Source organism: Bicyclus anynana, chromosome Z, assembly GCF_947172395.1.
Source record: "Bicyclus anynana chromosome Z, ilBicAnyn1.1, whole genome shotgun sequence".
NCBI lineage: Eukaryota > Metazoa > Arthropoda > Insecta > Lepidoptera > Nymphalidae > Bicyclus > Bicyclus anynana.
In genome coordinates this window covers 4,813,738-4,829,876 of record NC_069110.1, presented here as the reverse complement: position 1 = coordinate 4,829,876, position 16,139 = coordinate 4,813,738, and the positions used below count along the sequence as shown (strand labels likewise).

General features: G+C 35.0%; 2 protein-coding genes across 12 annotated transcripts in view; one reads left to right on the top strand and one right to left on the bottom strand.

Moving 5' to 3' along the window:
• LOC112042895 (coiled-coil domain-containing protein AGAP005037) overlaps positions 1-16,139 on the bottom strand; it is a 233,015-nt gene that overhangs the window by 83,076 nt on the left and 133,800 nt on the right. The gene's annotated exons all lie outside the window — the stretch shown is intronic.
• Positions 1-16,139, top strand: part of LOC112042900 (uncharacterized) — a 47,575-nt gene that overhangs the window by 19,346 nt on the left and 12,090 nt on the right. For both annotated transcript variants that reach the window (XM_024078103.2, XM_052890802.1), the window contains exons 2-3: positions 8,940-9,073; positions 10,247-10,479. In XM_024078103.2, coding sequence (XP_023933871.1) covers positions 8,943-9,073; positions 10,247-10,479 — 364 coding nt within the window. In that variant the 5' untranslated portion in view covers positions 8,940-8,942. The remainder of the gene's footprint in view (positions 1-8,939; positions 9,074-10,246; positions 10,480-16,139) is intronic.

The window sequence follows — 16,139 nt, the reverse complement described above, 5'->3', positions numbered from 1 at the left end:
TCTTGTAAATCCACTGCGCATACCGCCACGGAGGCCGTCAAAAAGGTAGAAACATACAGCTTTTATTTCATCGATATCGGCATTTGGTACCTAAAAGAAACTAGTTATCTAAGAATAGCTGAAATACTCGCAATTGTCAGCTACTAAAGAGTCTTATAACTTTAATCTCAAGATATTAAAACTACTTATCTCAGTACTGGCAGGGTGTCAATCTAGTAGAAATCAATTATAGATTATGTTCAATCTTTGATTCCTTTTCCATTGTCTGATAAGTATGCATTTCTCTTAGGTCGTAATATTTAAAAGAACAATGATTTAATATATTACAAGAATATGGTACAATTAATTGAAAACTTAATTCGTTCATTTTACGATAAAATTACTTTGGTAGAGGTTTACGAACCACGAGTACCAACTTGAATACCCAAAGCCTCTCAAAGAGAGATGCTCAACACAAGTGCTCTTTATTGCTTCCAAATTAATTATATTTTCGCATTAGTAATCAGTAATGGTGATCCAAGAAACACCAATTTATATAATTTATAAGTAATAAATGTAATTCAATAGATTCATTCGCGGTTCAGTATTCTTGTTTTTGAAAAACGTAAAGTGAAAAGATATGAATTTCTTTTGTTTGTGTTTCTTTTGTTTTGTTTTTCTTCTACTCCCGTGCAACGGGTGGTGCCTCGAGACTTTGCCTCCTCACCCGGGTATTTCGCGGGGGATCTTAGTCCCCCGGTAAGCTTTTCCAACGCCTTCCAACGGAATTTCTTTTAACAGTCCTTTAAATACATTCTAGTAAGTTTTGCATAGTCTAAACATAAAATTTATTTTCTACATTATTTCAAGTGACAAGGACTTTGTTAGTAAGCTATCTGACACTTATCAGAATGTACTTCCGGGTGGTGGAACCAGGTCCTTGAACTTTTTTGATAATTTGATGTGTGAATTGTTCTTAAATATGAATTTCATTAAGCCAAAATAATACCACGGTGAAAGGGTTAGACTTAGTATCGACAAGTTATGTGTTCAATTTTTACCATCTGAATCAATGTCATACCTACTGAATATAGAAATGATAAACGAGAATATTTGTCACATTTAAAAAATAAAGCAAATCTTTAAGCCTCATTTTCATTAGGGGACATTTGTCGCGCTACTCTGTTGCTCGACACGAAATTCACATGTCCCGTGCGATCCTAAGTAACGTTTACGGATCGCGCAACACGTCGCTATAGTCTGGCAAGTTCGTTGATAACACTCCTATGATATGCGGGCGACGGGCGGAAAGACAGTGCGGGTGTGAAATCGTGCGAGCGGGGAAGTGAGATGCATCAGTCGTGGGTTTTTCATTCCTCGCTACACACTCCCCGCCCTCTGTTTTTTATAAAATAATTATATGCTTACACTAACCCTTACGAGTATAATTTATTTTAGCTAACGATAGGTTATGAATCCATTTTCTCTATTATGTCACCAACGTCCTTAGAAAGTGGTTATCCACCGTCATGTCGTAATTTAGGATTATCAACAATGTAAAATCAAAATTCTTTTTATCAAAATATCTCTCATAACACACATCTATCAATTCGTTTGTTTTTTTAAATAACGCTTGACTTTTTAAGTTAATCGTGAGATTTAGATGATCTTGTTTTGATTTTTATAAAATAACTATGTGCTTACACTAACCCTTACAAGTTTAACTTATTTTAGTTAACGATAGGTTATGAATCTATATTATCTATTATGTGTTAATGAGGTTTTATATTATTTAAAAAAAACAACGGAGAAAACGGAATATGCTCACATCTATCAATTCGTTTTTTTAGTAAGCGTGAGATTTAGATGTTTTTTTTTTGTTTTTTTATAAAATAATTATGTGCATACAAGTATAGTTTATTTTAGCTAACGATAGGTTATGAATCTATTATGTCACCAACGTCCTTAGAAAGTGTTGATCCACCGTCATGTCGTAATGTAGGATTGTCGACATTGTAAAATCAATGTCGGTCAACCGCCAGTGGAGCGGAGAGTGCGTTATACGCCCTGATACGGATGTGTGTCTTACGATCGTATTTAACCGACCGTACCTGTACCTCATTGCAAGCTAATCGTTTCGGCAGGGCTACTCATACAACTTTAGGCTTATAATTAAATTACAAATGGCGATGATGACAGATTTTTTTCAATTAGGAGTATGCTAGTAGTAAAGCAATTTTCTAAAAGTAATATAATATCTACGATCATTACTTTCGGATCTACAGAGATTTAAAGGGTCCCTGAAAAACGTCCCATAAAAAATGGCACGTATAATGACGTTGTTGATCATAATGATCGTTAAATTTGAATTAGCGTTCAAACAAAATTGCAAATATCTTTGGTATTTGTTGATGTTTATATTTTACATATTAAAAAATATCACAATTAATGTAAGGAAGCTAAAAATGTATGAATTTTCATCTAATTACTTTTAGTAGATTTTGAAATATTATAGTCTTATTTATTTTGCAAACATCCAGTCAATCTTTGTTTTTTAAATATCAATTAGTTAATATTGACCTCATTTACCCGAATGTCTCATAAAAATCAATATATTCCAACCAAGTCATCATCCCGTTTTGCAGCAGTCAGTTTTGATTATTTGAAATATATTTGGACAATACTTACATCAGTATCGAGCCATAAAAAAGTGAAGCGTCACGTATCGTAAACACTAAGATAACAGAAGAATACATATAATTTAATACATGTTATATAGGGTTTTATTGAATTATCACAAAAACGTTCATTCAAAAAATATAAATTTTTTATTATTATTTTAATTTTGAAAAATCTATTTTCGAAATAAAGCGACGTTATTTGCAAGTGTCATATCTTATATTATATCCCCGTATTCCCATGGGAAAGCATACTACGCGGTAGAAACCGTAGAACGTCGTCGTAGTATATAAAATGTAGACGATAAAATTCAGATTCTATATGAATTGTGGTTGTTTTTATGGTGGGAAATTGTTACGTTAAATACATAATTTTCGGATATATTCTTCAAAATTAAGTGAACTTTAAATAGTAGAGACATTAAGTCCGCTTTACCTTAAAGAAAATTGAGGTTTAAATCTTAATCCATGTTTATAAATATGGTCGTTAGTGAGCAGCCCTGTGACCGACAAACTTTACTGCAACGACATATTACTCGTACCATTACTAGCGTGCGTTCTCTTCCAGTTTACGCAGTTATATAAGTGATAGAGCCTGTAGAGCCGTGATAGCCCAGTGGATACGACCTCTGCCTCCGATTCCGGAGGGTGTAGGTTCGATCCGGGTATGCACCTCCAATATTTTCAATTGTCTGCATTTGAAGAAATTAAATATCACTTGTCTCAAACGGTGAAGGAAAACTTCGTGAGGAAAATTCTTTTGAAGCGTTCAAAGAAAACTTATGAGTAAAATATTCCTTTGAACTTGCATTTACGATGTCCAACGAGTGACAGATAATTAAGAAAACCATTTTCTAAGTAACAAAGGCTTTCACGTAGACTTACAAGTATTCCGTAAAACTCTAAGAGAAAATATTCTTACGTAATTTTCATTTTTTAAAGGGATCTTGGCTGTGAATCAATCAACCCTTCTCAGGTTGAGCTGTTAAACAACAAAAGCATTTTAACCATAGAAAAACAACATTTAGTAAAATCTGCTAATCTAATATTTTTAATATTAAGTAGCTATAGAACGTGATACTGGGATCATAAGCCCCCGACGCAAAAACAGAAGTATTATAAGTTTGACTTGTATATCTGTCTGTCTGTCAGTCGGATAAAGCGATTTCAATTTAGTTTTTTTTTTTGTATTAAAGGTGACTTATTTGTGAATGTTCTTAGATATGTTTGATGAAAATCAGTTGAGCCCTTTAAAAGTTGTGGGGGGTGAAAATGGGGAAGAATGTCTGAAAATATACTCGAGTGGGCTCTCAAATCAAACCGCACTGAAAGATAATAACGATGACTTGATCGAGAGTTAGAAGAGGGGTTAGGCCTTAGTCTTAGTTAGGCAGATTTCACACACGCAGAGAATTAAGAGAATTCTCTGTTAAGCAGATTTCCTCACGATGTTTTCCTACACCGTTTGAGACCCGTGATATTTAATCTCTTAAAAGTCACACTTTAATTCTCATACTTTGAGTTAATGTTTAATGGCTAGTGATAGTGTACTGTTCAGTGCTGCATGGGAGATCACGTGAACAAAGCGACCTAAAATAATAAATTGTTAGTGAAAGATTAAGATTGAGTATAATAAGAATATATTATAAGTTTAGGTTAAATTTAAATTTACTAATTAGTAAATTTAAATTTAACCTAAACTTAAAGTAGGCTTCGTAATCTTATGAAGTAGCAAATTGGTACTTTCCAACAAAAAAAAAATACTTTGGAAGGCCACACCTTCATAAAATGAGGAATGCCCAGGCTCGTTTTTTTACTAAGTAATTTCATAACACAATAATTTTAATGAGATTTGAACCGTGTTCGACAATACACCTACTTTATTTAACTTTCTCTAGCTTTGTTACTGAACGGGCAGCGCAACAGTTGATTATAATAATATTTCTTATAATTGTATATCATTATATAATTTATTTATATAATGATATAAGTATACTTAATTATATGAAAACCAGTTTTTAAGTTCAATGACTCGCAATCATACTTTGCTTAATCATGATTATATAGCCTATATTTTATCTTCGTATTGTCACGGGCACGATTAATAGGGATGATGACAGTTTTTAAAATTCTATATAAATTAAGAGTATACTAATAGCAAAGCAATTTTGTAAAAGTATCAAGTAAACAGGGTATCTGCAATCATTACTTTCGGAGCTACAGTTATTTAAAGGGTCATTTGATTTGCGGCGCTGCCGCGGATCCCTGAAAAACGCTCCATACAAAATGGCACGATTTAGTGACGTCGTTGGCTCGCTGATCGTTAGGTTTGTATGGGCGTTCAAACAAAATTACTTATATCTTTGTTATTTGTGTGTTTATGTTTATAGTTCATTTATTGAAAATGTCACATTTAATGTAAGGACGCTAAAACTGTATGAATTTTCATCTAATTATATTAAATAGTATACTTATAAAGAACAAAAAAATATATATTTTTATATTCATTGTCTGTTTGTCTGTCTGTCCATGTTTTATGTTGACCGGGCATCACACGCCCATCATGGAACTAATGAATGAATTCTAATGAAACTTGTACAGTTTGAGACGATACGAAGAAGGATATTTTTTGTCGAAAAATAGTTTCAAGGTTTGTATGGAAAGTCCTTCATTTTTAAATTACATTTATAAAAATTTCTATGTGTCGGTACTACTAAAAATCACTAAAAATATTTGATGTCATTCAAGATTTTTCAAAAGTCTACCCCTAAAGGATTAAAAAGCGACTGAAGTTTTTTATAATATAAAATATCGTTCATGATTCAAGTTATAGTTTTGTAAAATGATTATTGGACTTTATATTATATTGTACTAGCGGACGCCCGCGACTTCGTCCGCGTGGAATTCAGTTTTTCACAAATCCCGCCGGAACCATGAATTTTTCCGGGATGAAGAGTATCTTGTCAAAAGAAAGTAGACATATAGTACGGAAACCGACGAAAAAATATATACATTCATCTGTTATTTATTTAGGATAAGAAATAAATGATAGAAAATATTCACAGTGACACATTACTACAATATTTAAAGATCCTCATCACTAATAAATAACAGATGAGGGTATATATTTCTTATGCCGGATCCTAGACCAATATGTCTTTAACATTTTTTGCAGAGTATTAATTCGCATAACCAGTTTACAACCGGTCAATTGATAACGAAAGTAAAGGTTTAAAAAATGGAGCGAATAGCGTTCCGGACAGTTGGTCTTGCAAGGAAAAGTCTACTAATGATGCCGCATAAATAAATCTCTACTATATTATAAACTAGCGGACGCCCGCGACTTTGTTCGCGTGGAAATCGATGTACACTGTCAACCCCTATTTCACCCTCTTCTTATAATTTCGCATGTGTTATCATACTATCACACTAATATTATAAAGGCGAATCACACTAACACACTAATATTGTAAAGGCGAAAGTTTGTGTTTACACACAAACTAAAGTGTGAAAGTGTGTAAGTGTGTAAGTATGTTTGTTCCTCTTTTACGCTGCGACTACAGAAACCATTTGGCTGAAATTTGGAATGGAAATAGATTTTACTCTGGATTAACACGTAGGCTTACTACACGTAGGCTACTTTTTATCCCGAAAAAATCCATGGATCCCGAGGGATTTGTAAAAGTAAAAAAAAGTAAAAAAAGTAAGAAAAAGTAAATTCCACGCGGACGAAGTCGCGAGCAGCCGCTAGTTCTATATAAATAAACTCTGCGACATGTTTTCGTCCGACATTCCTCAGTGCCTGAAGAAGAAAGTCTTCGAACAGTGCGTGTTGCCAGTACCTACAGATCTGAGACTTAGTCGCTTACTATGGGCCTTATTAAAAGGCACAAAGTCAAACCAAACGAACCAAAGTTACTGACATAACTCAGCGAGTCGCGAAGCTGAAGTGGCGATGGGCAGGCCACATAGTTCGAAGAGTCGATGGACGTTGGGGTCCCAAGGTGCTGAAATGGCGACCCCGCACCGGAAAGCGCAGTGTTGGTCGACCCCCCACTAGATGGACCGAATACATCATGCTGGCAGCTCGAGACTTTCTTTTGTTTGGAAGTCCATGCAACAGGCCTATGTCCAACAGTGGACGTCCATTGGCTGATATTGATGATGATGATGATGATGATGATGATGATGATGATGATGATGATATAAATAAAAATTATGAATTTAAATAATTATTTAAATACTTTTAAATTATTGATTTAAAATTTAAATAATTATTACAACTGGTATGGTTAGTACAAAATTAACCGGCTTCTTATCTTCTCTATATAACTTAGCCCAACTACATGATGTAACACACACGCAAGTACTCTGCTACGTAATGTAATAGAAGCGGAGGTTTATACAGGTTTATAACTCAATTAGGGTGCCTATAGCCTGTGATAGCCAGCCGGCCAATTCACTAAATTAGACGTATGTTAGTTGATATATAAGAAATTGGGATTTTATGAAACAAATGTCATCCGGTGCTTACTGACAACCCTTCGTGAGTATTATGATATATATACTGTATGCAGTACACGACATTTCTGAGTTAAATTGTTGTTTATTTTAATAGGTTGTTAAATATGATTAGGCTAGTAGATTTTCGTTTTATACAAATTAGTGATTCGGCTAGCAGATTTTCGTTTTATACGTAGTATTAGAAGTATGACGAACTATTACATAAACGCTGAGTTTTTCAAGCCATGCTCCTCACCAAAGATAAGGTGGCTTTCAGAAATAACAATAGTAAAGTTGTGATAAAAAGCGTATATATTTTATTCAGGATAATACTAAAAACGCTGGGTAGCCATGCCACTTGCTTTAAAACCATATACATATATTTATTTACAAGACAAAATGACTTAGTCCGCCAAAACACAGGTAACTAACAGGAAATACGAGTAATAAGTATTAAATCAGAAAAAAAAATAATTTTACAAAAAGTGTAACCGATTTTTGTAGGTTTTAAAATTTAATAATCAAACTTCTCTTGCACTAAACTTTTGGAGTGAGCTTGTTGGAGTGATTCAGCGATGAAAGTTATACCGATCTACTTCGCTTCTAGAACGGTCAGGAAATTAGGGAAGTGAACAAAACAGTCTTTTTAAAATGTTAAAAAGGCTTAGTCAGGGATCCGTAGAACATTTTGTACAACTGTTTACTATCAAGTTAATTTTCGTGAGTAGCTGCATCGCTGAGACGATCAACTTTTTCATTTACGAAAATTCTTGATTTTGGTAGCTAACTGAGTTACCAGGATATAAAAAATTCTGAGCATCGGAACGTGATAATGTACCACGCAAATTGTAGGGCATTGTGGTTGTTAAGTTGTATAACTATTAATTAATCAAAAGTTACAAAAAAAATATGGTTAATAACAACTTTTGATAAACTACCCTCCTCCCAACTTGTATGAATAACGAGGTCATTAAAAGTTGCTACTAACCAGCTGTATTTCTTACTGTTGCTTAATTAATAGTTATACAATTTAACAGCCACCATAAAAAATTAAAAATAACATCGTATGTGCTACCTTCTGATCAGTTTTAAGGCGGTATCAAGTTAGTGATGTATTAATTCAAGCAATTTATACCATAAAGACTTACATTTCAGAAACGGCTTTAATTAACATAACACTAAAGATGGATTATTCAAATCAATTCAAGATGATATTGTAATTCAAACATCAAACAATCGGACAAAGTACGATTCCGGCCAAGTACGCTCGTTAACCAATTAACTTATTACTGAAAAATACAATGTGCAATTAACTTAACATTACATATCAATTTAATAAATGGCCTCAATGCATTCAGAATTTATATGATTGACTTAATGTTAATACTTTTGGTTTCATTGTAATAATAAAACACTTTTTTTACGACTGTTTTCTGTACCTACTTTATAATATTTACCTACCTTCAGAGGTCTAAGTATTACAGAAATAATTAAGATATTAAATTTTACAAATACTTTTAATTTTATTTTAATTAGCAGACGCCCGTGTATTTTTTTACAAATTCCCCGGGGGAACCAAAAATTTTTTCTCTATCTTCCAGTGAAGGTCTCATTAAAGTCGATTCAGCTGTTCCAAAGATTAGTCCAGTCAAACAGACTGACAGACACAGAATTTTTTGAAACGCTTATTTATGTTTCGGTATTTAATACAAAACTCTTATTTTGAAATCACAGGCAGACATTTGACTTTTTTGTATATGTATTGTTATGTTGTTTCAGACAATGCGAAGTATATTGCTGTGTATGGCACTAGGAGTGGTGTCGGCCAGGGAGAGCGACTGGCAACCAATTTTGCAAGATTCACCTATCTACTCGTCGTATGCCAAATCTGCCGAAAGATCACTCAATGCAGGGTAAGCCGACATGAATATTAATTAACATATTCTATCTGTCACTAAATATGATATTCGAGACTCTTTGTGAAAATACCGAATGTGTTCTCAATTATTTCGAATATTCTGGTTTTAACACACTTCAATTTCATACACCTCATCGCAAATTTTGCGATGTATTGTTTTTGGTAGTAAAAACAGTGTCGTATATATTTTATTAAGGTGCACGAATAAATGAGAACAACTTGGTCTGCTAAAACTCAATTCAGCCCACAGAATATAATGTACTAATATATTATGGCACTAATTAATTATTAGTTCTCTACATTTATTATTTTTGAAGCCGCGTTTTGTTTTTGTATTTTTAATAAAAAAATAAAGATCATAGCTCATTTGACCCACCCTGCACCAGATAAGCGCCGCTTCGTCTCAACCAGATAGATTTCTTTAGATGGAATACTATGGGTATATATACTCGCTGCATCAGCTCTGGAGCTCATCGCTTGGTGATCAACCGTAGCATGCGCTCCTTCAATAGTCAATATTCAATATTCGTTTATTTCAATTAGGCTTAGTTTACAAGCACTTTCGAAACGTCAGGTATTACTTGCGTTGCCCATGCACGGGTCTCAAATTGATCGCGTGTTGTCTACAAGTGTTTCATGTGGAAACACAAATCGTCGACGTGTACGCATCCACTCGCGGAGCATTTGACATATACTGAATGATCACTCTCGGACCACCTACCGACAACGAAAGCGACGAAGTACTGTTTAGTAGGGCTATTCTGTAACGATGATATTATAACTCGCTAGTGAGAGTTTCGATTTCACCTCTATCTCTGTATAATACGACAGTATAGAATGAGAAAGACTGAGATGAACTCGAAATTCGGAACTCGCATTTGCAATTTATACAAAACTTGGTTACAGGCACTACAGATGTCGGGTGGGTCCAATGAGCTATGAACTTTATTATTGTCACAATGAGAAAGAATACAATAAGGAACTTAAGCTAACTTACCCTAATATCTGTACAAAATATCATGCCCACGTGGAACGTGGCGCTGGACAGCCAAGCTGATCCTTTGCGCAAAAAATGAGCCATCCCTTCTGTCACCAGTCGAGGCAACTAGCCGTGGTGAAACAATTAGTTTGTCACAATTGAAATCTGATGTACTCGTACAATTTTCAGTCCTTCACTCAAAATATTGAATCGGAAACCACCGTACAAGCAGCCTGGCCTACTAGGAACAATTCCATCTGGTTCGGACTCATGCAGCGTGTACAAGGTGTCCATGAATCAAGAACTGTTCTACCAATACGTGGAATATCAGACCAAACTCCCCGATCTCAAGGAGTTCACGCTATGTATGTGGACCAAATTCCACAATCACACGGAGGATCATCCGCTGTTTTCATACGCGGGTAAGTAAAAAAATATATTTATTAGGTATATAGAAAAGAGCTCGGAAGCGCGTGAAATTCTGTTTTTGCAAATCCCACAGGAACAATCGATTTTTTCGGGGATTCTATAGCGATCATGAGTAAAATCTATCTCGATTTTTCTAAATTGCAGCCAAATCAATTTTGATATGGTGAAGGAGTAACAAAACTTGATACACATTAACTTTCACCTTTTTAATAGAGTGGATAAAAACTTACATAATATAATAACTCTAAATAGTTTAAAAAATTAAAAAACATGCTTTTAGCGCGCACTAAAAATTACAAATATTGGATTTAAGTCACGTGACTATATTTTTCGTATTCCTGACAGCAAACCCTTTCATTTGATATCCATATCCAGGGGTGAATTTCCAACAGCCAGTCCGTCATCTTGGGAAGGCCGCCATATTGTATTTGAAATGACGTTTCTTAGCTAGTCATTTGTATTGTCATCAGAACTCAGAGCGTGTGCAAAATTAATTAAAGTGTAGCCTGCTATTTTTATATAATATGCATTGTAAACACATTAAGTTAATAAATTAAACCCTACACACACTAACACGTGTTTGACTGAGAACAGGTTAATATTATTTGGCTCTAATATTTATTACTAAATCTCAAACAGTCATAATTATGTTAATATCAAATTCATAGTTTGTTTATTTATGTTAAAATTAGTTATGGTCCAATTCGACCACTGGGCGACCAATTTAAGTAATATAATTTATTACAAAAGTAGACCGTCCTGCTAGACGGAACGTGAAATATTTATATATTTTACAATAATTGTAGGTACATTTTTTGGAATAGTTAGTTAATTAATTACATCACAAAAAGCACCTTAATTAGTGGCAAATACCACTGATTTAAAAGTGTTTTACGTAAAACGCATATCCTCTGTCTCAAAAAATAAAACATTTTAATCATTTTGTTCGACATTCAAAGTAATTTACTATAAATTCTTAATAGTTTTTCCCACACCTTCGCTGATACAAATTCTGAACTCGTTTAGTCATTTCGGCACGGAAACAGTCAAATAACTGGCTTTCGGTATTCGACCTAATTACTTATACTAGCCAAAACCAACGGCTTTTTTGAAAATGTTGATGTTTTAAATATTATTTAATAGGGCTATTAAGGACGGTTTATTATGATTTAACATAAAAAAATAATAATTTAATTAAATTAGACGGTTGAACTCCTATATTTTGATTAGCGATAAGGCTAAACAAGGTTTGCTGAGTCAGCTAGTATTTTATTATCAATACATAAAATTGAAGATCTACCGTCCGTGTGTGGTTTCGAAATAACTATGTTTTATAGTCCTTATAATTATTTACACGATACTAAAACACAATCAAACTTTTCATTTTTCTGTATTGTCATTGTGCCTGTTTGTTCGGGCTTCAGTCTTAGGAGCCGCTGAACCGAATTTACTTGGACTTTTAGTGAAAGAAAGAGGACTATATGATGATTTATTTATTTTGCTAACCTTCGCGAAAAGCCGACGAACCCAACCCGTGACGACAACGTCACCCAGGTTGCAATTGCAGTTGTAAAGAATTGCAATTGCAATTGCTTTGCAATAGCACGTTGTAGAGTCAACACCTAATGAGGATGCTCCGGTATCGGAGTGAAAGGTACGTAGAGAGTATTTTGTCGGACCTGGGTGACGTTGTCGCATGGGTTAGTCGACTTTTCGCGGAATATAGCAAAATAAATAAATCATTATATAATCAGGATGAACTTCCGCAAAATAACGCCTGCTTCTATCCAACATTAAAAAAAATAGGACGTTGAGCAACATATAAGCTAATTTTTATTCCAAAAAACCCATGGTTCCCGCGGGTTTTGTGAAAAACCGAATTTCACGTGGACGAAGTCGCGGGCGTCTAGTTTTATCGAATAATGACTGTAGGGATCAGTGGCGAAGGGTGGAATTTTGAAGAAGGTAAGCCCAAAGAAAAGGAAATTTATACCGCTTGATACAAACTCCGGTTTCTCATCCATACATATTTATTCATTACATTAATAATTATAATTGTGTATAGATATTTAAAAGGCAACCCGGAGAAAATCAGCCTGTATGAACTCTTCGCCGCTGGTAGGTAGGAACTTCGTTCCGGCCGGGGGGTTCAGATACCTCACGCGCGTCTCATTTTATTTTCGTAGGCATTGGACATTGGTATTCGAAGGGTCACAAGAGCGCTTCTTTAAATAAAATTAAAAAAGGAAAGCCCATTCCCGGGCGCAGACTTACCCGGCAATTTACTTATATCTAAAAAAATCTTGATAATTCTACTTTCAAAAAACTTTGCTACAACGTTTTACGACATTTTTAATTCATCTTTATTTTGTACATGATCGTTATTGATTTATTTGTCCGTGTTCTTGTTTGTTAAGCTTGTCGGTAACAGAAAAAAATAATACAAGAAAACAATACAGTTTTAAATGTTACTTCGCCGCTTTGGTGTACCGACGAACATTTTTCCCTAGAAGAGTGATAATAAAATGTATTTTTCTTCAAGAAACATACTTTTATTGCGTCAATTATTTACCCTTATTTATACATCATATTATCATCTATCCATATACTTTTATACGGAGGTATACCCCAGGTATACTTTATATTCCTCGGGCCGACGTTGTATGGGCCGGTGGACATTGGTAGGTTTATGACTGTCCAAAACAAGTCGGTACTCGAGAGTAAATCGAGCTATAAAACTAATAATACTATATAATAATAATAATACTATATAATAAACTACTATACTAATTCTCCCATATTAAATTGCGTATCAGACTTCAATTTTCGTATCGTAGATACATAATTTCTCGTGAGCGATTGAACATAATTGGACGATATTGAATACCTATAATATACGACAAGAAAATTATTCTATTAGGTACGGAAATATGCCCGGTATTTTTCCCGATAATATTAAAGGAAAATTTCCCAGATTAGAGGACTACCCACGTAGTTTCCAATTTCAGACTTAATGCATCTAAAGACGTCATTAGACTATCCTAGCTACTCTTATTCATTATAGAATAAGAAAATAATCCAATTAGCGATAGAAATGTCAATAGCAGAAATTATGGAAAATTTCTTCTAACAACGTATCTCGAGTGGATCGGTCACAACGGAATGATTGGATTTATTGATAAAATTACTTTGAATTATGTATTGTATAAAGGGTAAAATGGTTAACCCCGATCTAAAAAAAATTAACATTGCATCAAAGCTTCTAAAAGAGCTTAACGTGGTGGAGATGTCTCTTAGCTATCATTTTTTTTATACTTTACATTAGCCCTTGACTACAATCTCACCTGATGTTAAGTGAGGATGCAATCTAAGATGGAAGCGGGCTAACTTGTTAGGAGTTGGATGAACTCCACACTCATTTCAGTTTCTACACGACATTTTACCGAAACGCTAAATCGCTTGGCGGCACGTCTTTCTCGGTAGGGTGGTAATTAGCTCCGGCCGAAGCCACCAGGCAGACCTGGACCAATTAAGAAAGCCTCAATCGACCCAGCCGTGAATCGAACCCAGGACCTCCGTCTTGTAAATCCACCGCGCATACCACTGCGCTACGGAGGTCGTCGAAAGCTATATACTTATTATGTAGATACGATAATTCACGTAGGTGCTTATGTACACATCCTTGTGTTGCTTTAAAATAATAACAAAGTTTTTCAGCTGTTCTTATGATCTTTTAGTTTACACACGTAGAAATGTTTGTACTATCACTTCACTACAACATCCTAAGCCAGCGTCAACCGAAAAAAGCCTAACATAGAAAACGCAAGCTGATACTGGAAAATAAAGTATCTGCTAGTATAAAATAGTACCGACTTTAGACTACCAACTTTCAGGACTCAATCACACTAATATTATAAAGGCGAACGTTTGTGTGTAAGTGTGTAAGTGTGAAAGTGTGTAAGTATGTAAGTAAGTTTGTTCCTCTTTTACGCTGCGGCTACTTAATCGATTTGGCTGGAATTTGGAATGGAAATAGATTTTACTCTGGATTAACACAAAGGCTACTTTTCATCCTGGAAAAATCCATAGTTCCCTTGGGATTTGTGAAAAACTGAAGTCGCGGGCGACCGCTAGTAATTAATAAACGTTTTTTATTTAGGTAGATTGATAGGTATATTTCATTTATTATGTTGAGCTAGCTAGCTAACCTCGTTAAGTTAGTTACCTAGTCATCAAAATTGTGCAACGAATTGAAATGAATGGGTTCCAGTTGAATGATTAAATAAGATGTTTCATAACGGGCAGTCATAGATTTTTATCCAATTTTGAATCCTCGTCGGTGCCGAATCCGAGGGATCCGTGCACGAATGCAATTCCACTTTTCTTTTACGTTTTGCATTTTCAACCGGAAAAGAATTAAACACTTGCATACTACTCATGCGTTCACACAAAGGACACATAATATTAAGTTACTAGCGGTCGCCCGCGACTTCGTGCTGTAAACGTGAAACTCGATGTAAACTTTGACCTACCCCTACCGTGTACCCCTACCCTACCACACCTCTACCCTTAGGTTGGGTAGGTGTTAAGGTAAGCGTAGGGTAGGGGTACACGTACCCTACCCTACCATACCTCTACCCTACCCTACCCCTACACTATTCCTATCCTACCCCTACCATACGTACGGTACAGTGGTAGACGTACGTACGGGTACTGTAGAGTATTTGGTACTAAAAAAATTCAGAATAATTTGGATTTGTATCGCACAGAAATTCACCAACGAATTGTCTGTCGTTTATTGAGGGGGAAGAGGTAAACCCACACATCGAAAATATTAACTGTATTCTTACACTACACTCAATTTGACAAAGTGGTAACCTCTAGCGAGGCAGGTCCTATGGAAGATAATTGGTCTGAGGTACCAAACAAAGTTAAAGCGCTCACACTTGTCACTTTCCGCATGTAAATCCTCCGTCATAGTTTCGCTTCCCACGTGAAGTTTATGCCTTTGTATTAGATTACTTGTAGCTTTCGACGCGACTTAGTTAGTCCAACTCCTAGTCCAGTCGCAAAGTGGGGAGAGGCATGTCTAGGGGCACTTCGACCTCGTAAATCACACTAACATTATAAAGGCGAAAGTTTGTGTGAAAGTGTGTGAGTGTGAAAGTGTGTAAGTGTGTAAGTATGTAAGTATGTTTGTTCCTCTTTTACGCTGCGGCTACTGAAGTTTTCATTCCAAATTACAAACAAATCGCTTCAGTAGCTACAGCGTAAAGGAAGAACACTTGCACACTCACACACACACAAACTTTTGCCTTTATAATATTAGTGTGATTTACGAGGTCGAAATGCCCCTGGCCACGCCTCTCCCCACTTTGCGGGGGTTAAGGTGGTATTTACTCCGCTGGTCTAAACTAACTAAGTCGCTTTTTCGCCTTTATAATACTAGTGTGGTATAAAAAATAAAATATAGTGAGGCAATTTATGCCTAATTACTACATCACACTTAAGCTGATTTGGAGACATTCTTGAAGCGTCTCATGAAGATAAAGCTACTCACGGAAATTAACTTGATAGTAATCAATTGTAAAATTGCTTTTCGGATCCTGGACTATTAGTAATAAAATGTGGTTTATATAGAAAGTTTTCTATG